Source organism: Camponotus floridanus, unplaced genomic scaffold, assembly GCF_003227725.1.
Source record: "Camponotus floridanus strain SB8 unplaced genomic scaffold, Cflo_v7.5 scaffold18, whole genome shotgun sequence".
Classification (NCBI taxonomy): Eukaryota; Metazoa; Arthropoda; class Insecta; order Hymenoptera; family Formicidae; genus Camponotus; species Camponotus floridanus.
In genome coordinates this window covers 86,071-112,724 of record NW_020229303.1, presented here as the reverse complement: position 1 = coordinate 112,724, position 26,654 = coordinate 86,071, and the positions used below count along the sequence as shown (strand labels likewise).

The 26,654-nt window shown below is 31.1% G+C and overlaps 1 protein-coding gene across 2 annotated transcripts in view; it reads right to left on the bottom strand.

Annotated features, from left to right (window-relative positions):
* Nucleotides 1-812: 812 nt before the first annotated feature.
* The window catches only part of LOC105255499 (pituitary homeobox 1), a 58,558-nt gene continuing 32,716 nt past the window's right edge, over nucleotides 813-26,654 (bottom strand). Inside the window, exons 3-7 of one of the 2 annotated variants that reach the window (XM_011264814.3) lie at nucleotides 25,330-25,420; nucleotides 22,921-23,044; nucleotides 4,091-4,265; nucleotides 3,316-3,567; nucleotides 813-2,843 (exon numbers count right to left, since the gene is read on the bottom strand). In XM_011264814.3, coding sequence (XP_011263116.1) covers nucleotides 2,680-2,843; nucleotides 3,316-3,567; nucleotides 4,091-4,265; nucleotides 22,921-23,044; nucleotides 25,330-25,420 — 806 coding nt within the window. In that variant the 3' untranslated portion in view covers nucleotides 813-2,679. The remainder of the gene's footprint in view (nucleotides 2,844-3,315; nucleotides 3,568-4,090; nucleotides 4,266-22,920; nucleotides 23,045-25,329; nucleotides 25,421-26,654) is intronic. The other variant, XM_011264815.3, reaches the window with a different exon arrangement.

Here is a 26,654-nt window from a genome sequence, read left to right as displayed (position 1 = left end):
TGCACATTTGAAAACAAATAACGTGAAAATAATAAACTTTATATCGACTGTAAGAATTCCCAAGTGCATGTAATTTTTCAACAGCGGACAGTATGATTCACACGCGAACGGCAGAGGCTAAGTCAATTATATATGTATAACAAAATGTTTCAAAATTATTATCAATGGTTCTTTTATTAATAATAAATTTTTTGAAGACAATTTGAAGACAATTTTTCCGCGAAAATATCGAAGCATCAATAATATTCGAATTAAACGATTGAGCGAAAAAGGATTTTTCCCACACTAAATTTTGTAAAGTTAAAATATTAGCACAATCACATTCCTTTTAATTATAATTAATTTCAGGTGGGGTTTACTTTACTAGAATTTCAATTTAAGATTTAATTAAAAACATATAGGATATAAGCAAAAATTGGAAACTTGCAATAATCTTCGACATTTTGAGAAAAAATAGTTTTTAAATTGACTAGAAAATTTGTTATTAAAAGTTCATTCGAACACTATAGTTTTTTAAACCTAGTTTTTTAACTATTTTTTAAATATTATTTGTATGTGACAATTACAAGAAAAAAATGAGAAAAATATTCTTAAAATATAAATTATTGATTTTTTCAGATAATGCACAAGAATATTTTAATTTATCATACTAATTCTATGAGATACTTTATAAAACATTTTGTAAAACACTTGTTAAGATAAAAGATAAGTGACTCTGCCTCAGCGAAAAATTAAATAAGTAATACAGTGCAATAGAAAAATTAAAATTATCTATTGATTTCTACTCCGCAAAGATTTAGTAATAAAGTAATAAAGCAAATACTTTCCTTTTGTATTTCAATATTTTCATTTGAAGATCTCACAAAAGTGTGCTCGCGAAAAGATTTTCGTTCGATTCAGCATGTCTCGCAACCACATTTAATTTAGAGTCATCTTTTACATTCGCACATACTTTTTTATTTATATAATTATATACAGCAGGCGGGCGCTCCGAAACAACGGTGCAACGACGTAGATGAATTTGCAGGAACAAAAAGCATAAGAATTAGACGAGCGATATTCCACGAATTTCTTTCAGTTCATATATATATATATATAATTGTCGAGAAGACATATTGCAAAATTTGTTTATATAACAACCGCCCGACGAGACACCGGCGCCATCGCAACCACCTCGCGTAAGATGTATCTGTCACTAAAGTATACCTTATCGAGCTAGAACTTATATCGATATATTGCACATTTGACAACAGTTATGTTTTTCTTTAAGTACTTGCATATAGGAAGTCTTCGCTAATAAATCTTACACATCTCTCTTTCTCTCTCTCTTTCTTTCTCCCTCTTTCTATTTTTCTCTTTGCTTGTTTTACACATCTACACATATAATATCTCTCTTTCTCTCCCTCTTTCTCTCTCTTTCTCGCTTCCTTTTAAATACACACATGAGTTTATTCGGTCAATTCAGCTTTCGATGCTTGCATGTTATCGTAAACTTGTAAGTCTTAGGGGCGCTTGTTATATATATATGTATAATATGAAGTCTTCGGGCCTATCTTTTTCGATGTGTTGATATAATCTGTTATTTTGCTAAGTATTCCCTACAATCTCTCTTTCCTCCTTTTTATTTCCTTTGTTCATTGCGTTGTTCATTCGTTGCAAATTTACGCTCTGAAGATGAAATTTTCGAATCTTCAAATTTTTTTATCACGCTCCATTCTATCACTTTTCCTTTCGCCCGTTTATTCACACATACACACACACTCATACATACATACATATGCACATACACACACACAGACACACACATACACACACGTACAAGCATACGTATACTGTCGCACTATGAAAAGCGATTATATTCTACTTAGGTAGTTTTGTTCACTCTTAATCTGTCGGTTCTTGATTTGCCACCTGGAATAATCAAGCCTCGTCCTTCGTCAACGATTTTTATTTTTTTGGAAAATTTTCTCTCTGAAAATTTTTGTTGACGAAATTTTTATGATCTTTCATTGTACGTTGTATCGTTCGTCAGTAGGCTATGTTATTTCGTTGATAAAGATTAAACTTAACAATTAGTCCCATCATTCCCTTTCCGGCAATAATTCGTTTCTCTCGAAACATATTATGAAGATACCATTAATGTCTTTTATCATTGTACGTCAAGTCGTTGCGGTGGATTTACACGGATCTGTGTCGATTTAGGCCTGCCTAATTGCGTGAGACATGTAAACGGATAACGCAAAACAGGCGCTCGATCGGTTGGTTCGTCATGCTTCGTTGTGCTTGTACATATCTCTTGCGTGTATCTTTGATGTTCACTAAAGATTAGTCTGCATCACGGATAATCTTGATCCCCGCAAATATTTGCGAAATTTGGTGCGAGGAATGTGGTGTATCAGAATCGTGTAGTCAATCGGAAGTCAATTCGAGATCGTCAACGATCACCGCGATCGCTGCAATCTGATTATGAGCGATTCCGATGAGAGCCTTATACCTTATCCGGAAAGAATCCGTCTTCGTCGAAGGTATCCATTAAAAAAATATCACTGATTTTGAAATCGATGCTGCCGATTCACCTGTATTCACGACAGTTTGCCGGGCAGGACGATGTGCTTCCGTATCAGCAGCAAAAATATCGGACACGGAACTATCAGGAGAGAAGAGCTTATATAATTGCGATTAAACCGAGGTGTGCAATGTGCTGGATTGTGGTGCCGACGGATACGATCCGCCCGGCGGTGTCGATGTTGGCTGCAGGCTCAATTGTAGTTGATGCTGTTGCGCTTTCGCTCTTAAACAGGCAATACTCTCGTTTCTAAGTTGCTCTGTATCCTGTACAACACCTGTGAACACAATGACGCGTGTACTTATTTGTGTGAAATTTTTCGTTTCTTGCCTTTTTTATTATTTTTTTTTTAGTTTTTCTATTCTACATATATATTTTTTTTTATTGCAGTTCAAAAATTTATATATAATAAAAGAAGCTAGAAATTTATATATAATAAAAAGAAGTACGTAACTTTTTTTTATTAATTCTTTTATCAATAGTTAAATTTCTTAGAGAAAGTTTATTTAGATAAAAATGTTTTTGGACAGTAAACTAATATATGATATTTTTGCGCAATATATTCTTTTCCAAATTGTCGAACTTATAATTCAACTGCTTTCGTTAAGATACATATTCACACAAATATTAATTCATTAAATATTTATATAGTAAATTGCGATAAAAACATTTTTTAATTAAAATATTTTAATATAAAATTTATAGATTTTTTTTAAGTTGAATATATATTTAGGCAAAATAGAACTTACTCGTGGATGACGAAGGTCCCATGCCGTCCTGACTCTCCTGTCCGCTTTCCGAACTGGTTGGTCCTCCTTGATGATGATTATGATTGGGGCTGCTTCCGCTTCCGTTTTGATCGTTACCACTGTCCTCTCCGCCAGATTTGAGATGCTCTGCTGCCTCGAGCGACTTTCGATGCATCCCTACAGGTCCACAGTCAATCAGTTCTTGATTACATTCGAAATCTTGGTTAAAGCTGCTTGTCTTAGACGATTGAGCTGGTACAAACCAACAGAAAAAAATATTCCAAATTTGCTGGGCCACTTTCATTTTAAGTGTTCCTATCAAAACTTTTCCGGTTTTCAATGGTCTCTCTCATAATCTTTTAAGCATTCTTATTTTGGTCATTTATTTTTTTGCTAATATATATCGCAAAATAGAATAAAATTACGAAATTAATTAATTATAAAAAAATGTTTTACAATTGTCTAAGCGAAATAATTAAAATAATCAATAAATAATAAAAATTTCTTGTAAACATTACATTAGATAAATTTATATTTTCCTATATGTATACATATTACGTAATATATTCTCTTTTATATATATATATATATATAAGAAAAATATAAAATGACCAATGGTGCATTCGTGTCCAATTTTATTAAGAGATTTGCGGATACAATTCTAGGCCCAAATTTAAAAGAAAGATTCAAGGATTTGATGTACTTAAATTATCAAAATTTAATTTAACAAAATATTAATTTAAGAATTTTGTTAGAGAAATATGTTCTTTCTTACCTAACAACCACGGTGCAACGGATTCATTTTCCTTGGCACTTCTTAAAATCGTTTCTGGAAGTGGTAAGGAATGTCGAACCATCGCTCCGTATAAACCATATTCCGCCATTATAGTACTTCTGCCCCAACATTTCTCCGTTTTGCGCCATTTTGCTCTCCGATTTTGAAACCATACCTGAAACAAAATAAATAGGTAATTAGAAAAAGCATTTTCATACCATGTGTGAGAAAATATAATAGAATTAATTCTTATTCTTCTAATTTAATATTAATCAGAATTTAAAAATTAATATTGTATATACGTTTATAATATATTTCAAAATATAAAATATTTGTTAGTTTATTGGGTACATGTATAATAAATACATACCGTGCAAACAAAAACCTTGGAATATTTATTTGTAATCTATATAAATAAATAAATAAATTGTATAATTTATTTATCGATTATATTTGAATCTCTCTTCCTAGTTCTCTTAATAAAAAGATTGATCTAGTTTTTTTATAGTTTCTGTCGTCAACATATATTCATTGTTCAAATGTAAACTTTACGATTGATAATAAAGCATTCAACCATCGAAATACCTAATTTGTCTCGATATTGTACTAACGTTAAAAAAATATTTGTACATTAGTTTTCTCGCTTACATTATTCCTTAATTAGACTACCATGATAGTGCCGGACGATCAGTTACTTTATCCAATTTGCACTCGCACGACACGTGTCACAATGCTGTATAGTTAATTATCATGCTCAAATGGCCTTCTCAAAAGCTACTATCCTATTTTTCATGCCTGTTAGGTTACTTGTTAGTAATGATTCGCTGATGATTCGCCTCCTACGGTGAAGACGCGTGTCGCTTTCTCCACACGCACGCTCGCATATAACGAACTACATTTCCAAAGAATAATAAGCATTGCATTATTCGACAAATATTATATATTAATTAATTATTTACTGATCTATCAATCGCATAAAAGTAATTTTATAAAGTATGTGCAGCTCTACTATTTTTTCATTAACTGTACATCAAATAAATTACAAGTAATCGTTTTGGTAACAAAAAAAATTAATCTTATGTTATTAAACTTTTGTTATAGCGTTCGAAAATAATCAATCATAGAGTAGAAATATATTATATGAAACAATACAGATATGTGCATTTAAAGCAAAATCAAAAGATAGATACATATGCAAGTTAAAAATTAATGTTCAGGAAATGATAAAATAATCATTACTTTATTTATTATTATTTTCGAAGTCGATTGCTGTAGCAAAAAATTAGTACTGTGATTTACCACGGCTCTTTTCAATTTATGATAATAAATATGTTTTCAATACGTCACATTAAAACTTTGTACTAAAATCTACATTTAAAATTAAGTAAAATATATATTTTATTGTGTATTTTTATTTATTATCTATTTCATTATTCCTATAAAACTTAATTTTCAACTTTTCCTTCATTTTCATTCGTTTACGCAAAGTTGTAATTGTTGTAATATTTTTATAAAGAAAAAATCAATTTAAAATTTGCGAAGTAATCCATAATTTAAAGCGTTTAATACAGGACGTATATACGCGATAGTTACAGGCCGTTATTTAAAAAGCTGGACACAAGCATCGGTTTGTTCAGCAAGCGTATATACGACCGGACACAAGAGGGAGGCCGGAGGCTAGGGCGTAGACCAATTTGCAGCAACAATGCCAAAGTCACCGGCAGAATTGGTGCGTAATTTAAATGAATGGAAACGCGTCGCGCGCCCTGTCAATTTGCACTGCCACCCCGAAATTATCTTCCGCTTAGATTTCAATGTGCACGCGGTTTTTCATGATTTACAAGCGTCCACGCAAAAACATTGGTAACAAAGCAACTCGCTTTTGTTAACAAAAAAATAAAATTTATTAATTTATGTGCTCTTATAAACTCTCTGCTTTTAAAACATATATCGTATTCTATTTTTATATCATTGCATCACATACATTTTTTAAATTAAAATTATTATTAATTAAAATTATTCTATATCACTTGTATCACTTTTTATTAAATTCAACAATTTAATTTTAATATTTTTATAAAAATATAAAAAAAGAAAAATCAACTGTGATATGTTAGTCATATCAAATGTATAAATAAATAGATACAGGTTCCTATTTCTTTGTCGAAACATGATAACATTAGCATTGTCGTGTTAAAAAAGAAGAGGGTGTTTAATAAGTGTCTAGGGGACACCGAATACGTCTTGACGTCGTTGTTTGAACGTAAGCCGAGAAAGCTACGACATTGGCTAAGACACCGGATAAAAAAGGAAGTAAAGGAGAAAGAAAGAGGAAGAGAGAAAGAGATCGGAGATACAGGATTCGATATCTCATTATCGGTCGATCGCAAATTGAAGTTACCGGTGGGAAGTAACGAGATCTCCAATTATCCTTAGGACAGTGTCACCCTATCTTATCATATATATATATATATATATATATATATATATATATATATATATATATGTCTTCGCAAGTCTTTCGAAGAAAGGAAACAAACGGCATTCCTTAATTTTCATCTCTTCCGCCATCACAGTATTCCATACAATGCGATTAGCAAGATTTTTCCAATTCCTTCGAAATTTTCATGAGATCTGATAATCGAGATTGTTTGAGAAATATTGATACTAATGAGCAAGACTGTTATAAGCTTTAAGTTATTTCGTTAATATATTTATATAAATTAATTCAATTAATTATCTTGTAAAGTGGAGAAGTTTAAATAATTTAATTATCGTATACTTGAGCAATATCGTATATCATATTATTGAGCAATAAATCTTATTAAAATAAAAATTAATGTACAAAAGATCATTAAATTATTATCATATGAATATTATTTACTCATTTTATAGATTATACGTTATATGTTATATATTATATATTATATATTAATAGAGCTATTAATAGATTAATATCATAATATAAAATAAAGTAAAAAATTGATTTAACAATTCTAATATAAAATTTACAGCGCAAAATTACAGCATCAACTAATAAATAAAAGCTAACCATGCATAATAATACGTAAGTATATATTGTCGGAAGTGAGTTTTTCTTGAAATTAAATAATCATATGCATAGGATATCAATATTCTTATTGATATCGAGTAATTAAAATTATTTCAATTCAGGATTTATTTTAATTATTCCGCTCCTTTGAAGAAGCATAGGTTAAAAAAAATTGAGGCATAATAATTAAGTCAAATCCGAATTCTATATGTGTTTTAGTTTTTTTATATTAAAATTTTTCAATCTCTTATACTCTCGTTTAATCACAAAATAATTTCAAATTATTATAAACTGTATTAATATTCGATTTGAAATCTAGGAGAAGAATAAGAGATAATATATTTAATGCAACAAATATAACAAATTTCAAGACAATAAGATGGAGTATTAAAATGTTCAGAATCCTTGGGATCCCAGCCAAAAAATTACAATCATTTATGGTAATTTTCCACGACCTTTCTTGATCTTGCTTTTCACAGCGAAGAATCAAAAAGCTCACAGTAGGCTCAGATAGGCCTTCAAGGCTTCTCGAACTAATAGCATCTGATGGCAAATTTTCAGCTTTAGTTTCTAATTAGTTATTTAATTATATTGGGATATTTAGCTTGGAATAAATAGGCTCGTCTTTCGCTTCTCCTAATTCTCCAAAAAATACGTCCTGTTTGCTTGTCTAGTTTCAGTTAGAAATCGCTTCGCAACGACTTTCTCAGGTCCACGACATGTCCCGCCCTTTCTATTTTTCCGGTTGTCTCCGTTGTCCTTTCTGCCAGACAGTATATCCTCTCTTTATTCCCATTTCCATTCTCATCCTCTTGTTTTGATCCAATAGTCAGTCGCCGGTCTGATCGATGATACGCCAACAGGCAGTACTGCGCATGGCCGACTAAATACAAACGCTCCTTATTATACCGGGTGTGCCAATAAAGGAAGTACAGAAGAAGAGAAGAGAAGGGGAGAGAGGATGGAGTGGAGGAGAGAGTGAGATAGAAAAACGATAGGGAGGATGCTGGGGGAGTGTTCTGCCGGAGTTACTGGCTCCTTCGAGTCAAGGCGATCATAAAGGATCCTCTTCCACCGTCTTGCTGCTACCGCTGCTTCAGCAATGCAGCCTCGTTGCACCCCTTCCTTATACCCTGCCTCTACCCTAACTCAGCAGCGTCTCGTGATATACTAGGAGATGCCAAAGGATAATCCAGATACCCGATTTCCAATCCCGATGCTACGAAACGACACCTCCATACACCATCATCGATCCTCCTTTGTGGACTTCGTCTCGGCGATGCTTTTCAATGCGACTTTTCTCCTCGGTTCTAGGCATGTTTTCATTACCACGCTTCTTGTATTGTAGATACCTTCGATGTATTGGAAGTCTACCGCTACAAATGTTCAGCCATCAGTCGCATGATTTGCAATGAGAACGTTTACGAATTTTAAATTTCAATTATTCTACTTGTGATGTATCTGATCTATCGTTAATATATTGCAATTATTATGTTAATTTTTTCTTAAAAATGTATAAACAATTTTTTTATTCCTCTTAAGTAAAGAATGATTATTTTGTAGAATGACAGATTTGTGAAATCTTAATGTATACTAATTAAAAACAGAGAGAGTATTTACTTGTGCTGTATGTAGGTATTAATAGAATGATAATCTCGCGATATGAAATCTCATTACATGTGATATTATGCGCAGGAAAGTCCAATATACCTGCTGCCTATAAGCGCCATATCAGATATTATGAAATATCTAAATAATTTACGACTATATAATTTTCATATTATTATTATATATTAGCGCCGATGTTATCAAACTACGCAAATATATCGTTATTACATATAGTTTACAAGATATATATATCAGTTATGTATATATTATCGATTTCTGGTATATTGTAACATCAAATAGAAGAGATTTCTCTCCACATCGCAGTGAAATAATTTAATAAATCATATATGCTATGAGAAATTTATCAAAATCAAAATGATTAAAATTTAAATTAAATATAATAACTATAAAGAATATATGTGTGCAATAATAAAATATTTTTTACATATTTTTTCGTGAGTTATAATGCGCCAACGATGTGATGAACACATCACGATATAATCACATATTTCTATTTTAGATATATGAAAAAATATAAGTCTTATTTATATGTATAAGGATCTAAGAAAATGCTAATATTTTTAAAAATTTATATATTTTCTATGCTAATTTATGCTGTAATAATTTTTCTAATTTATTGTTTTATAATAAATTATTAATATTGAATGCATAAGTTATTAATATTTTACAATATTAATTTTTTTCATAGCGCGAAAGAAGAAACGAGTATTGATCACAAAGATTAATTTGGAATAATTAAAATAAAACTTTTTCTTCATATGCGATGTAACTGTATGAGATGAAATACATCAAAATAATTCTTCTTTTCCTGATTTTCTTAAAATTGTGTTGAGGCCAAAATCATCACAGAAACTATACAAGAGAAATAATTATTCTTTCCATCGATTCTTCTTTGTTTGAACTAACATCTATTTAAATCAACCTATCTAAATCAATTTACTTGTACGTAACTTACAATTCAGCTTCTTCTTGCTTATTATTAATTAATGTAATTTAGAAGAAGTATTTTGTGTAGAATGCAAAATAAGTGACATTAAATAGTACACACCTGTAATAAAAGATACTTCTTACAAATCACTTAATAAAAAATACAAAAAAACGAAGATCAGTCGCGTCGAGTGGATTCTCCTAGTCTCGATCGGGGTTCGGTAAGTTAATTAATCTTGGCAAATAAGCGAGGGAAACGGGATAGGAAACTCGCGTTATATCCCTCGAAAACGCATGACTTATTTGCCGCATAATACACGCATAAGAGAGACCCAGAGGCCTAGTCGTGGCCCCTTTCTTGACCAGAGGCTGGTAAATAGTTAAGTCGGATGGATCTCTCGTTGGGGGCCCCATACTGCGAAACGGCACGCGTCAGGGCATCATTACATGGGACACTTGCCGAGCAGAGGGTGACCTGAGAGAGGGATGCGCGCGTTTACCCATCACTCGGCGTCGATAAGCAGGAAATAATTCAGACACGAATAGACGCATTAACAAGTGAACCGGCATCGATCGCGCGTTGAAGTAATGAATCGCGATAAATTAATAGCGTCGGTTACTGCGTGCGAATCGTGATTTGAAGGATAAAAGATAATCAAGATCAAGCATTTCTAAAATTTATTCAATTCTTTGTATTTAAAATTGTCGATTATGCATTATTTTATGGCGCATTTTGAGTTCGTATAAGAAAAAGAAAATCGTTCCCGAAATATGCAACTTTGAGATAGAAAAATATAATTTTTTCAGAAAAAAAGACTTATATTTTGTTTCAATAGGCCTTATTATTTAATGTATTATATATGTTTATTTATTTATATATGAAAGCAATTTGTCAAACAAGACGTATTTACCTAATTGACATTTTTCGTGGCAATACGTCTTCTCGTTATTGAATTTCCTTTTTGGTATTTCGCGAGCCACGATCGTGCTCTTATTTCTCTCCCATGCCCTCGATTTTCACTATGCAGACTCGGTTTCGATAGTGTTTCATCGGCGGCGTGGGCGTGGCGAAACTTCGGTCCATGCTTCTAACTTAATTCGGTTAGGCGAGATTTATATCTGCTACCGGCGGCGCATTCCCTTGTTCAAAGTCGTCGGCTCCCTCTCCATCCTCTTCCCTCCCCCGACCTCTCTTCCAATTCCCTACCGATTCACTATGTTTTCCTCCGACCACGAGCTGGTATTATTAGAATTTATAAGCGGTCCCGTTGACAGCGGCGCAACGCCCAAACTGCCAGATATTCCGCGATTCGCATCCCCGATTTTCTCCGGGTACCCTTATTTATTTGCCACCCGGTACACCAGCTCCGACCAGAGACTCGATGGATACTCCGCGATGTGCATTATTGGTCAATTTTTGGGGTGAAACGCGCCCATCCGGAAATCACCGCTTTGTTTGTCGGTAGTTTTACGACCGACATCGGCACGATGGTGAATTTTCGTCCTAAAAATCACCAAGAAACCTCTTGCGCGAATACAATGTCATGGAAGATTGTCAGATCCCGTGTGACCAAACTTAAACTAGATTTAGCCATACAATTGCATTGAACGTAGAATATGATTGATTACATCAAAAGTACCCATTTCTCATACTATTAAATATAATTTTGTAATGAAAGTTTATTTGCGAAGAAAAGAAGATTTATTTTCCTTTCTTTAATTATTAGTAATCCTTCAAATGACATAATATATGTAATGTTTTTAAATATATAAATACATACATATTATGATTTTAATATTCAAACACTTCTCTCTCTCTCAGATATTTGAAATTATTATTTTATTGTTGTACTAAAGAATTTCTCTCTGTTATTTTTTTAATAAATTAAAGCATTTATTCTAATTACACCAAAAACATAGTTATAATTGCATTTATATTTCTAATATATATATATTACAAGTTTAATATTATATATATTAATAATATATATATTAAAAATTTAAAAATTGCTATACAATTTACTATTCTCGCGATAATAGAATAAACTAAAAAATGTATATATGTCAAACTATTTTTATTTTCAGCACTAGTAACCTGTGTGCTATTCATAGATTCTCAAAAAAAATATTAAATTGAAATTACGAAGATGTGATACATATCTTAAATTTCTAAAAGAATATTATTAAATAAACAATGCATTTAACAAAATAAATAAATCGCAAAGCATATAGCAGATGCTAATATTGTTGCGATTCTTATGCAGATGTCTATGATAAAAATTTATATACTATAAATATATTATAAATTAACTTATTATTTTTATTCAAGTATATTTAATTACTAATTACTACCAACATTTATTGAATTTCTTGTAAATAAATTAGCTACAAGAATTTGCTCAGATAGAAATGAATGACGCATTAAATGGTCGACGTGAGAAAGCGCGCGATCCATTCAGAGTTTTCTATTCGTAGGCGCAAACATATAAGGATGCATACGTTTGCTCCTGTCGCATCGGATTGTCGGCTCGAGGGTTGCCTATTAATATAAATAATAGATGATCACATTGGGGGAGGAGGAGGGGGATGGATGCCACTTGTCACCGTTCTGCGCTAAACGCGCGGAAGTCGAAAGGGCATCCTCTACACGAAGATCATTTAATCATTTCGACGACGAACGGATAGAAAATTCATGAGTCCGACGTCACCGACGGCCGCAACCCTATTACGGGGGCTGCGTGATCCACGGACGCGAGGGTGATGACGCCCTGACTTTATACGCGCGAACGATAGTTGCTCCGCTATACACATCCAGAGATTATGGCCACTTCGTCATGGGAATGCTTATGGGTTGAATCATACGCGCGTATTCTCTAATTCGCTTTTAATTTGATTCCTCGGTCGATTCGAGCGACCGGCACGACGGTCTCGATTCACTTTCGTGAACAGGCGAACAGAGAGAATCGTTGATTAAATTATAATTTAAAAATACAACCTGCGTTGCATAATAATATTCTTATCGCATATCTTATGATTTTTTAGATGTTGACTCATGGAAGATCTCTTCGCCTTATTTCATATTCATCAAAATATACCATGCATTCAATTCTACAAGTATAATACACATATTAATGCATATTAAGATAATTAATTATATAATTTCGTTATTAAATATAAAGATATAAATTAGCGTTCAAAGATTAATTTTTTAATTTTGTGTTTTCGATATTATATCTCAGTCATTTAATTACATACACAAACTGCATAAATTCTCTTATATATACAGAAATTTATCAATCGAGAATACAAGAAATAAAGATAAAAAGTAATTATTAATCTCTTAACATTATGAATTGCAAGGTAAATTATAAATATTTAAATATTAAGTAGTTCTCAAATATTAACGAAACATATATTTTATATAAAAATATTCATTTTTCAGATATTTATAAATCAACAAACGTTCCAAAGCAAGTAAAGCAAGAATTTCCAGACTTATGGATACATGATATTTTTATTATTTGAAATAAAATTATAATCAATCGTTATGCAATAAATTTTATTGCATTTTATTACAATTTTATTATATTTATGATTTTACTGCATAATTTTATGCTCTTCTCCAATTAAATTAAACTTTTTGTCGTCATTTATGTCTCTTATAAAGCAATGTATATACGTAGATATTTACATATTTATAACGTAATTAATGTATTGTGGAAAAGCGTGTGTTTTATGCAAAACTAAAAATAATTTATCTACTTTTTTCTAAAAATAATTTATGTGTACTTTTTTCAAAAATTTATGTATTGCTATTATATTGCAAATGTGGATAACAAGTAGACTATCGGATAAGTTTGTGCAAAAGAAGCGATTTGCTTGGATGAAGAAAGGAAAGAGAAACAATGGAAGTAGTATATAAAAAAAATTCAAGAAAGAAAAAAGAAAAATCAAGAAGGAAAAAAGTGTACGAATAAAGTCTGGAAAAAGAAGCATGCGGAATCTTTTCCGCGCGTTGCGTTTTCAACCACGTCGACTGCTCCTTTATTATAAAGATCTTTCCGCGATGAGATCGAGTCGGAAGAAATGTAAGAGAGCCTTTTCGTCAGATTTTAGACGTAATCAATTTAGGAGCCGTCCTGGTACGCGTGTGCGCGTCACCGTGTGTGATCCGAGGACACTACACCCTCGAGTATTTAATGCATTCGTAGCTTTGTCAACCCCTCGGTATCATGCGCGTCCATATACGCATGTTACGCATACAGACACGCGTGTCCGCTACATCCGTTGGTCGCAGACATCCAAAAGATAAAATCAATAATCGGTCAGCGGCGCCGAAAATTCCCTGGATGTCGTTACACCGTGTATACATCGTACGTATGTCGTTACTTAATTTATGCATGTAGAGCAGACATATTAATACACACTGATTTCTTTAAGATACAATTTCATAAGTAATAAAGATAGATATCCCTATTTTTAAATAATAATTCTTAATAACTCCTTTTTCATATATTAAACGTATTAAAATAGTAAATTGTCGTTATCTTTTATAAATAATTGCAACTTTCCACTCTTTATTTTAATATGTTAAAATTTCCTAAGTTGTAATATTTATATAATCTTTTAGTGTATTATTAATTATGATATAATAATTTTTTCATTTTATATTCTTCAAGTTCTTATCATCTCATTTCGCTTTTAAATGTCAAAAAATTTCATTTCAGTTATATAGCAAGTATTTAATATTTCCAAAAATCTATCTATTAGAGAGAGAGAGAGAGAGAGAGAGAGAGAGAGAGAGAGAGAAAATAGAGAGAAATAGAGATAGAATAAATTAGGAGAAATATAAAAATGTATTTGATAAAAAAAATATTTATATTGACCATTGTTCTCCATCCAGTATCTTCATTAGCTCTATGTAATTTATATGTATATAAAATATACAATATGAAATTATGAAATTATAAAAAAATTAACATTCCTAATTCAAAAGACTCTTTTCCTTGTTAAAAGTAATAAAATAAAATGATATACAAAGAAATGGATCTTGTTACAAATGCTTTTTATAAGTTCAAAGCAGTTAGGCCACACGAACATCGAATGATCAGATATATTCAGCTTTGAAAATTTTCATAATCCTCTAACAAAGATCCGATGTGAAAATATTTATTTTACTCGGTCGGGAATAGCTAATTTCAGGTCTCAGTGTTATTTACTCAGCGTTAGCCGCACCTTTAGAGATGTTGACGTCTTCTCTAGATACCCGGATTCGAGTCCTTATAAGGTTCTTAACCAGGATATCCACCTGTCACGACTCTCGCAACCGTCAAAAGAAATAATTTTTCAAAAAATATAAATGCTTCTAAAGTGTTTATCTGTTTGAATTAAAATAACAACTAATTTTGCACAGATGATCACTTATAGTTAGTAATTGTAAGCGTAATCTCATAATAATTCTCATTTCATGAGATTCATAAAAAATATAATAAATTAATCGTATATATTAATATAAATTAAATAAATATAATAAGATACAATTTTTAAGATCTGTTTATAAAATAATTTGAATAAAAATTTGTGTAGTAAATTTTATATTGCAAAAACTTTTGAGAAAAAAGTAATTATAAAGATATAAAAGAAATATATTAATATAAATTAATATACAAAACATGCTTTAGATTAATTAATCTAATGCATATGGAGATCTTCCATATAATTTCGTGGCAATAACATTATCTGCAGTGTAAATAGTTTTCAATATAAAATATATCAAAGAGATAATGTGATAAGAACATCAATAATATTTCTCTGATCGTTGTACATAGAATAATCGTGCAAATTGTCATTTTCGCAAACGTCATGCAATATCAATGATGAAGAAAAAGAGCCATGACCGATTTGCAAATTACCATAAATTTCCCGTATGAATGATAATATCCCGGCATAATTTTCTGCGATTTACGATTGCGGGCGCCTACTAAACATAAACACGAATAGGAGATCTTGTCTGCCTGCTAAAATTCGCGGGTCATTTGAGCCGTTCACGCGCCATTACCTTTCCTTAGTGCGAGACCTCTGTAAGATTCTCTCTGTAAAGTTCAAGACGAGGCGAAGAATTGCGGGATGTTGTATATAGAAATCGAAGAGGTTGAAATAGAGAAAGATGGGCGACAGAAAAAAGAGAAGAAGGAACAGAGTAGAAGAGGAGAAGACTTAGTAGCGCGGACGTAATTCGATTCCTCGTTATGTCAATCCGAGAAATTATGTACTTTCAATGAGTTTTCTTTTCTCCACTCTGCCATTCTAAATGTCGACGATATCGAAAACGCTCATTTTGCAGTGTACGATGCAGCGGATGTGTTCAATATATCGGAAAATACCATTTTATGAAATTACAAGAAATTAAAATATTTTAGTTTCTTTATGATGCGTGTTAAGTAAAGTTATTTCCTGCAATATATCTTTTAGGAATATATTCTTTAGTACAAATTTAAATTTTTATATAAAAATTAGAATAATAAACATATAAAATTAAATGATTAAAAGATGATTGAAAAAAAGATTATCTTATAATTATAAAGATGTCAAGAATATTACATTTTCAAGATATATGACAGAGAATTTTATGAAGCACATTAGAAACAATATAACAATGATGTTATAATTTTACACACACACAAAGTATTCCATAAAAATTTTTTTCTGACTTGATATTGAATGTAATAATTGTCGATTCTTCAATTATGCATTCAATATGAGTATATTAAATCCATATTTATTTAAAAAAAATTAATTTTATGATTCTGTATTAAATTTCATTGTGAATCAAGGAATTCTATCTTTTCAGGCGCTCGTATAAATATATATTCATAATATTTCTAATAAATGTTTGCTGTAGAAATCTGGCATTGCAAAGATTTGGAATTGTATCCGTTACTCGCATCGGTTACTAAGAGAATTTACAAATTTGCCTGCAGATATATTTATTGTTTTCAAAGTATATTGGTTCTTCATAGAAACGGCTGTTATAGAAGAACTGTGGCACAGGCACCACGACTTCCACTTTAGTGTTAGCTTTGGCTCGATCCTACAAATAATATAGTAGCTGCAGTCGCAACAAACGCATTGAGCAGAAGTTACGTACCGAAGGAAGATCTTCCTTCGAAAGAAACTGAACTTCGAACAAGCCGCTTCCACCGTTTTACGAGCGATGCTACTCGCTTTGCCTCCGCAAGTGCCAGCTCGAGCCGCCATTTTGTAGATTGTACCCGTTGTTTTTCCGGAGCGCGGAAGGCATGATGTGCTTGTGAGACGCGTGACATTAAATTTTAACGCGAGCTACGTTACGAGAGAAACCTGATGAAATGTTGCTGTAAGTTATTTAACATCTGATCGTGGAAAGTCTGAAATTCGTCATCACACTTATCAATCTTTTTTATTGTATGCAATTTGCTATCATCTCAATATCATATGTATAAATCGTAATAATTAAAAACCATCCAAAAATTCAGATATTTCAGTATTTTGATACAATAATGTCACAATAACAAGCATTGTAATAAAGAAATAGACAGTAATAATATGAGATAGGAAATTATTATAAATTAAATTTTAAAAAATATTAATCTTCAATTTTTGGCATACTTTATAACGACACGTAAATGAATCTCGTTAATTTACTAGAGAATTATTTTTATTACTTAACTTCCTCAATTCATTCTCGAAAAATATGCTTCTTTAAATAATATAAATGGTTAAAAAGTACTATAATATATATTGTAGTATTATAATATATTACATGACTAAAAACAGAAGAAGGATCAAGAGCATATTAAAAATTATTTAATAACGTATGACCCCTTTTATAAGAGCTTAAACAGTATAATAAATGTGCTTTAAGCAGAACTGTTAATTATCGAAGAACGATATGGAATCGTAGGATGTGGCGGAGAGTGATCTTGCAGAATGAGAAGGAAATGTCGAACATCTTGTCGGAGAAGCGACTCGCGCCTCTTACCTGGCGAGCCGTTCTAACGAATCTTCAATGGCGCCCGAGCGCAAACGGGGCCTTGACAATGGGGCCTTGTTGTCAGGAAGGGGGATTCCTTCAGAGAAACTCACTTTTGTCAGAGAGCTCACGTGAAACCCCGGGTGAGAACCCTCGAGAGCTCCGTGGATGACTTGCGTATCGCGAGCCGCTCGCTCTGCTACTTGAAATAAATTTTTTTTTTCCCTCGACTCTCGAAGGCGACTTTCCATCCTTCTGCTTTCTTCGGTCAGCGGATGCGTGACGATTGTGTGAATCAACGTCAAAATTCTTTGCTAATGGGCCGCTTACGGCGGAACACTAGCACGATCCTATGCATTGCCTTCCTTTAAATGAATTTACAATTTCTCGTTACGCGCAAATAGATCATTCAGATACCATCACCGACACCATCATTATCCTTGCAAGAAAATATCGCACTAGTTTTGCCATCTCTTTACATTATTATTTGTATACAATTCTGCGATTCAAAATTAAAAATATAATTTTACAAATATTAAAAATAATACATACACGCGCAATGTGTGATTTTACTTTAATTTTATAAAGAAATATATATAAATTCAAAGTGAAAAATATTATGTATTTTATGTCTGTGTGTGTGCATAAAAAGAATTTTTTAAATATAATTGATTATCGAATTACTCTGTATAATATTTTACAATTCTCTCGAAATTTATTTATATTATTATTTATATTTGTATTACAATTTTGGTATAAAATTTGTTCGATTATTTTACATGTGTATACATAATAATTTGAAGTAAATATTTGAATGAAAAAATTTTTATTTAAATATAATATTTCTTAATATTCTTAATATGACAACAAATTTTTATTTGATTGTTTTCATTTATGTGTAATTTATAAATTTGTCCAGTCCTGTTCTTCAAAAACGATATAAAATAGTACTGCAGGAAATATATAAAACATGAAATGAAATATTAGCCGATTCATTCTCTCATAATGGTCGACTCTAATCACATAATAACTCAATACTCATTCTCGTTATAATTTAATTCAAATCATTCTGTAACGTGGGACCCTTCCCATATATCGATCGCACCGAAAGAACTGGTAGAAAGACAGGGTGCAATTTTCGCGCGCTCCCTATAAGAAACCTCCGGATCGCCGAAATTATGTCCATTTATACGCGTTGTATGTGATTCTACCCGCCAATCAGACACAGCCAGGTTGCGAATACGATCGCTATAATGAATCATCTCCCTCATGTCATTTGCAGAGAAACCCCAAGTATTTAAACACATTTCCTCTGTAATAATATAATATAGTGTAACGCAATTCAATGTAAAATCAACAAAGAGAGATTTTGAACTTGTTTTGATTATGTTATATTTTGTTTATATAAAGAACACTATATATATTCTATTTTTGTATATTTTTTTAATTTGTATGCTTACAGTACTTAATTTTAATATATGTTTATTTTAATTTATATATGTTAAATTATTATATTCTTGAAATGTGTCCAAACTAATCATGTTCAAATCAAAAAATCAATCAATGTTCTTTTCTCTCTTTTGATTATTATATTATTTGATTATTATTTTGATTGCTTTATTCCTACATATATATTATAATATGTACTGCAATAAAATTTTTAGAAATATTTTTCTAAATAATAAATTATATTATATGACATAAAATATTTCTATCATCAGAATACTATCAGAAATTTAGCATATTTTTCAATGAATAAAAAAATAAAAGACATTATTATATTATTATCTCATTAATACATTATTATCTTATTTAAATCTGTTATAAATCTGTTTATTAAATTTTTCTGAATTAAAATTATAATATATAATAAATATACTCAAAATCTTGCAAAATCTTGTATACTATCTTCCAAAATATTTCCACAAATTTATTTCGTTGTACAATGGTATTTCGAGCATAAAGAGTTCTCTTTGCCGATTATAAAGAACCAGTGCAACAGTCTGGTAAGGACATTTCGATTAACTTCGCTGTAGGAGGTTTCAACTGCTATTTTTCTTCGGTATTGTAACTTTAGTCTGGAAGTACATTGGCAAAAATGGAGACAAAGCTATTAACCTTATTGTAATTCTATTAATAGAAATGATTGATACGCAAAAAAAAAACTTAAAATTTGATAATAATACAAAGTTACATTGCTTGCAATCATGTAAAGTGAATTTCCAACTTGCTTCATACAATCAATTAAACTAATCGAGCAATTTTATGATTATATCATTTAGATATTGTTACCTAGATATTGTTACCTAGATATTGTTATATGGTTTTATTTATACAAATCCTTCAAATAAGGTTCAAATTAGATTAGGTAAGAATTGCTTTAATTGGCGCGTTATAAAAATTTATAATTTGATTTGAAAATAATATAAAATGCGTCCTTAGTACTTTCTTGTAACTTTTGTTTGCTATTTATAGATTAACTGGAAATTTAATCGCATCCGAGAATTAGCCTAAAGTGTGTGAAACCTAATCTTTTAAGTTAATTTAACAAAGGAATAACACTTTGATACATTCACAAATCGATAGGTAATTCAAAACCAAATTATCGAGTAAAATTTCAAAATTTAGATAACGTACGAAGACGTTGTGCGACGTCTAACAATAAGTGACTCGTAAATTCAGCCCAAGAGAGACAAAAACAGGCTCGGGAATAAAGAGCAAAGCGCGCAAGAGGCAGGGATGAGGGTTGAACGATGGAGGGAGAAAGACGCCGCTCCCCGAGCAAAAATATCCCCCGTTAACGATTATCAGCTCCTCTTTCTGTCTCGCGCCTCGTTATATTGTGTCCCCGTCGCGCGCGCAAATTTAGAAACAAAAGACGGGTGGAAAGCGTCCTGATTGGCCGACCAGTCCCCGGCACCACTCTCTGATTGGCCCGCGGGACCGCACCCATCCTGTAATGGCCGCTTTGTCGTTCCACGCTCTGTGCTCTGTGTGTACGCGCCTGCACGCTTCAGGCAGCCTCGACAACCCCGTGCCGTCACGACTCTCTCCAATCCTCCCCTCCAGCCTTCATCCTACTTGGCCCATCAGCCAGCTACCCCTGCCGTTCACGGCGGCCGCCCTCTCTCTCACTCCTCGAATTATATCAAAATATAATCACCGACTATGCCGCGTACAGGTTTATTGCATACGTATGTATGTACGTGTATCCGCGCGCGCGCGCGCGCGTATATATGGCTGCACGCTCATTCACATATGTGCATACATACAGAATCGTGTCCGAGTCGTGGCCCGCGGGCCATTTTCTCCCACTACATACTCGCCACCACTTCCCCTAGTCTACGATGCGAATCGACAAGCGTGATAAGTTAGTGGTGGTGGGAATGTACAAGCGCGGTGCAAGGGGATTCTTAACCGAATCCACTTGGGCATCTCTGATGTACGATATACGTTTACACGCGATCGTGGCGTCGCGAATGAACATTCTATGCTCTAATACTTGATTCTCTCGTTTTTTGTCTCCTTTTCTGTGACAGAAAAGTGACGAATTACAATTATAAATATATATGTATATGTATTTGTGATAGTGCGGACATTTTGATGAAACTTTATGTACATGTAAAGGAGGGAGGATAGAAGAATTTAGAAATTTTTCAGTTGCTGTCCAAGCACTATTGTAAGGGATGAAACCATAGCTCATATGTAAAGCGACTTTCTTCGATATATCTCGAAAATTATTTGGGATATCAAAAAATGTTGTATACAAAAATTTCATGGTTAAAACATCTCTATTTAATCATATTAATAAAATTTTAAAAACAGTTTTTTTTTAAAAAGTCGGTATTGTGACATAGTAATTCCACTTAAGATTTTTATCGAAATTTCTTTCGAAGATTAAAGATATTTCTTTAAATCATATCCTCAATAATATTCACAAATTTTCTTACTATTATACTTACATATAGTTGCAGAGATGCTATGATAATGTAACTTGCGTCATATTCATGATTTTCATTAATTTCTATAAATAAAGATTATCGATATAACAAGTATTATAATGCGTCTTGTTTCCCATACATTGCATCTTTAAATAAAAATTAATATCAATTTTCCGAAGACCGCGCAAAGCAATTTTTTCTACCTTTATAAATTTGTTTGGACTAAGACATTTATTTAGACATTTTTGCATTTGCAATAATCTTGACTGAGATATCATCTATATATCAAAATTGTTTTAAAAAGCTTCTCACAATAGCTAAATAAAATAAAGATACAATATCTGATACATCTTTATGCATTTGCGTTAGATTCACGGGTGTTATTTCGAGTAGTATAAAAGAGAATCAATAAGAGAGAGAGAGAAACAGAGAAAGAAAATATCGATATAGGGGTAAAAAAAGTTAGAAAAGAAAAAAAAGAAAATAGAAGGCAGCATAACAAGAGGCAGAAAGGAGACATAAAGGAAAGAATGAAAAACTGGAAAAGAGAAAAGAAGAGAAGAAAGATCTTATTCCGAATCCGCCATGCGGATACCGATCTCAATCTACTATTCCATGGATCCGCCGTATAACTTAAACCATCTCTGAAAAATTCTCTTTTATAGTCTTGGTCATACTTTATTCTTGATAAACCATCGTCACGAAACCCTCGTTATGATCATTACATATTGTAAATTATTGTTTTTCATATTATAATATTATATAATATAATATTATAATATTATATAATATATATAATATTATATAATATAATATTATAGAATATGTATGCCTGAAATAACAGTCTTTATTATTGCATTCTAATTTTATTTGTAAAACACTGTTAGAGTACGATTTGTAGTTTATAAAAAATTTTTATATTAAAATAAAACATAAATATTTTAAATGAAACGCTAACGCATATAATATATAAATATTATTTTTCATATGACGTTCTTTTTATGAAATCGAATCAAATTGACATGATAACAGGGGGTATTTTACTCTTTGGAAAATTTTAAAAATCTCAAATTCTCTGGTATTTCTTTTGCATTTGGAAAAATTACAATTTTCATGGAATTTAAAAAAAAAATTATCTCTTTGATAAATCTGAATATATCTTTGATTTTATATTGTAAGCAGTTAGTAATAAGCTGTCGCTGTCTCGTCACAGTAAATAAAATTATTAAAATTTATATGCAAAAATATGAATGTTTCAATTCTTACTCACCTGTATCCTATCTTCAGGTAGATCGGTTCTCAGACTTAGCATCTCGCGAGCATAGACATCAGGATAATGGGCCTCCTTGAAGGCTGCCTCCAGCGCCTCCAGCTGCTGTGACGTGAAGATCGTCCTGGAGCAACAACCATATGAACCTAGTTATATGCCATTACAGCGCTTCTACTTTAAATCTACCCTATTCTTGCTAAAGACTATGACGTAAATAATATAACATTTTCTGTTTAGGAATTCACAATTGGAGATATAAATTTTTATCAGCTACTTGACTATGGAAAAGTTAGTATTTCATTTATTATATCGCAATATTCGCAAGACTATTGTGTTAGCACCTAACAATTTAAAATTGAGACTTGGAATTGGAAATATACGACATTGTCATTAAAATTGTATCGAATTACTAATATATACAATTTTTTCCCGGATAATATCCAATGGATATTTTAAATATATATATTTCGATACATTAATAAATATTATATACTTGATATGTATACATAAACGTTATAAAAACTTGATAGACAAATTGAAAATCATTATTTGAAACAAATGTTTCTATGCAGAATTACTTATTTTTCAAATCACAATTTGTTATGTCTGAGGATACTGCGTGTAATTAATATTTATATAAAGACAGTAAAGCAGACAATTTGGCGTTGATAGTATCTTTGATTATTGATTAATATAACCGAAATTGCATTAATTAAATTAATTAAATTAATTAAATTTTTATGGTAAATACTTGGTAAAAACTTTCGAAAAAGTTACATCTTATCAATCATTTTGATTTTCACATGTAGTGGATAGAATCCTGAATCATGTGTGCGTTTGATTCAAGTGCACACAGATTGAGAACTTTATCCACTAAAATATATCAATGAAAATCAAGTAATCGATGCAACCCTCTCGAAAGGTTCATTTTTTGTTAGCATCAATTCGCGATGGGCAGTCGCTAATCCTATTTCTTTAAGTGGCTGCAAGTACATATAATCCCGGCATTGGCTCTCGATTAATTATAAACGGAAACACGTTTTTCATCAATGATTTCGTCAATAGACATGATGTAGATATAAGAGACGAACAACCAGCCAGCAACCGATGATTACTTCGTTTCTTTTCTTTTTTATAAGCAAGATGCATAACTCCGCAATACGATGAACAGTTGATGATAGAGGAATATCCAGGCAAAAGACGCATATGTGCGTGATACGACAAAAACCGGAGAAGCGAATTTGACGGCAAGATGTCCAATTAGTCTTGCGATTCGACAAATTGTAGGTTGCGCGGAGAACGAGCTGGCATCTGCCTTCGTGGGCCGAACGAAAGCTTCGAAATTGAAAGTCATTTCCCGGATGATCATCGGCTCGTTAAGCGGACACGCGAAAATCGTCGACAATTTTGTCTCGGTTTTGTTGAATGCTTGTAAAGATTGCCGCGTAATCGTTTCAAATTCTTCCAGATTGATTTCGGATCTTCGAATGGAAACTGCATGTCACAATAAGCTATTTGAAATTTGTAACATTAGAAATTACTTTAAACATCCCAACCTGTATTTTTATTTATTATAATTAGGCTGAGAGATATATACATATCTAGAAAATTGTCCACATATATATAACTATTATTATGCCTAACTGTGTGGAAAATATAGTTAAATTTTGTTGCTAAGTTTATTCCGTGTTAAAATAATTTCATTTTTTAACGCGAACGAAACACATCCTATTTGACGATATTTCTACAGATAATAAAATATGTGATTTTACATTTTATTTTATTAAATAAAAACTGTCAATAATATTATAATTAAAAGTATTAAATGTATAATAAATTTTTATGTCGCTTGTTATTATAATGATTCATCCATCTTTACAAATGTCTAAGTAATTAATATCTCTAATGTAGAAGACATTACTGTTTCATGAATATATTTTGTGGACCCTATAATTATGGTGAGAATTGTATAGCTAAATTTTAAAAGTATAATTAAGTTTTCTATTCGTTAAAGCGCTGTGTAATCATCTTCCACAAAATATGTGATTGCATTTAGACATCTGATTTTACATCGTCAGCTGATTCAATTTCAATAACATTTATCGTACAATATAATGACAGAAAGAGAAGCGTTTGTAATATTTCCTTTACGTTTCCAGTTTCAGTTGAATATTAAAATTAAACCTTGTATCACTGCAAATTACTTTATTACTTCGAAATAAAAAATAAATCATAAACTATTATAATATAGTCACTATATAAAAGAAATTTTTATATCCTATAGAATTCAATTTCAAGTTAATAAACACAGATAATATTTTCGTAATTAAAAAGTATTAAATAGTCTTAAAAAAAGCAACATTCGAGAGATGGAAAACAGAGTGGCTGAAGTTTCTGTCAGAGACTCACCTATGACGACGCTTCTTCTTCTTCTTTTTGCTGAAACCCGAGAGTCCGTCCACTGTGAAATCCTTCCCTGATTCTATGTTGTGTCCGACACCTATAGTAATAAAAAAAAAAGCGTGAACATATATTATGTTTGCATAATTTTAAGAAAACGATAAAGTACGAAAGTATCTCTCTCTTTTTCATATGTGCCTATTGTTGTTGTTGTTATTATTATTATTATTATTATTATTATTATTATCATCATCATTATTATTATTATTATTAATATTATTATTACTCGTCTCAAATTTTTTTAATGAAAAATAAGAAATAAAAGCATAATTATAAAACATAATAATACATAATTATAAAACATAAACACAATAAATACGTACGGTTGAATTAATATTTGCGCGATACAAAAATCAGAGCGTGTCGAGATTAATATTTTACTGAATTCGCAGCTCATTATTTGATAGCATTATCTGTAATTGATAATTATACGGTTCTGTGTGCTGAAACCGCGCATGCATCGCGTATCAAATTACCTATTATACCAGACTTGACGATGATTCCCTGGACTCTGATATCAATCTGATATGCGCCTAAAAATGAACGGGTTTTATATTTCCGCGATTGCTTTTTCATTAATTCATTCTCTTCTCCACTTTATTTTACCTTACAATAAAAATGTCGACCTAGGAGAGGTGTGATTTAATTATTTTATTTCTGAATTAATTAAGTTATTTAACATAATCCTTTCATATAATAAATTTTTCTAATAAAATCATTCCTTTGTAAGATAATATTTAACATTATATATAGCACATGTTTAAACTTTTCTTAGTATTTTTAAGATTTATGAGCAATATATAATTGTTTTTTTATATAAAATTTTATACGAAAATTAAATTTGTATAAAATTTTTCATGTAAATCATTACTAAAAAAATTACAATATCATATTATATATTTTGCCACAATTTTATTATATGTATATGCATATAAAGAATTTTTTAACAAGTATAATTAAATTTTTTAATAAAAGAAATGCGAATATATACAGATTATTTATAATATATTAATTATAATATATATTTACACATTTCTTACGTTCGTATATCTATTTATTATATTTTTTATTCTTTAAATATAGTAGAAATATTATAAAAATAAAGTCTTTTAAACTTAAAAAAATTTAATTAATGTGAATTGTATCAGCGTGAATTAAATCAGTTTATAATTATCATCCATGCATACATTTTCATCGAAAAAACCACTGCAATGCTGCAATTAAGAGAGCTCGTAGTCTGTGAAATTTTTCTGAAATGCTTAAACGGTAATTTT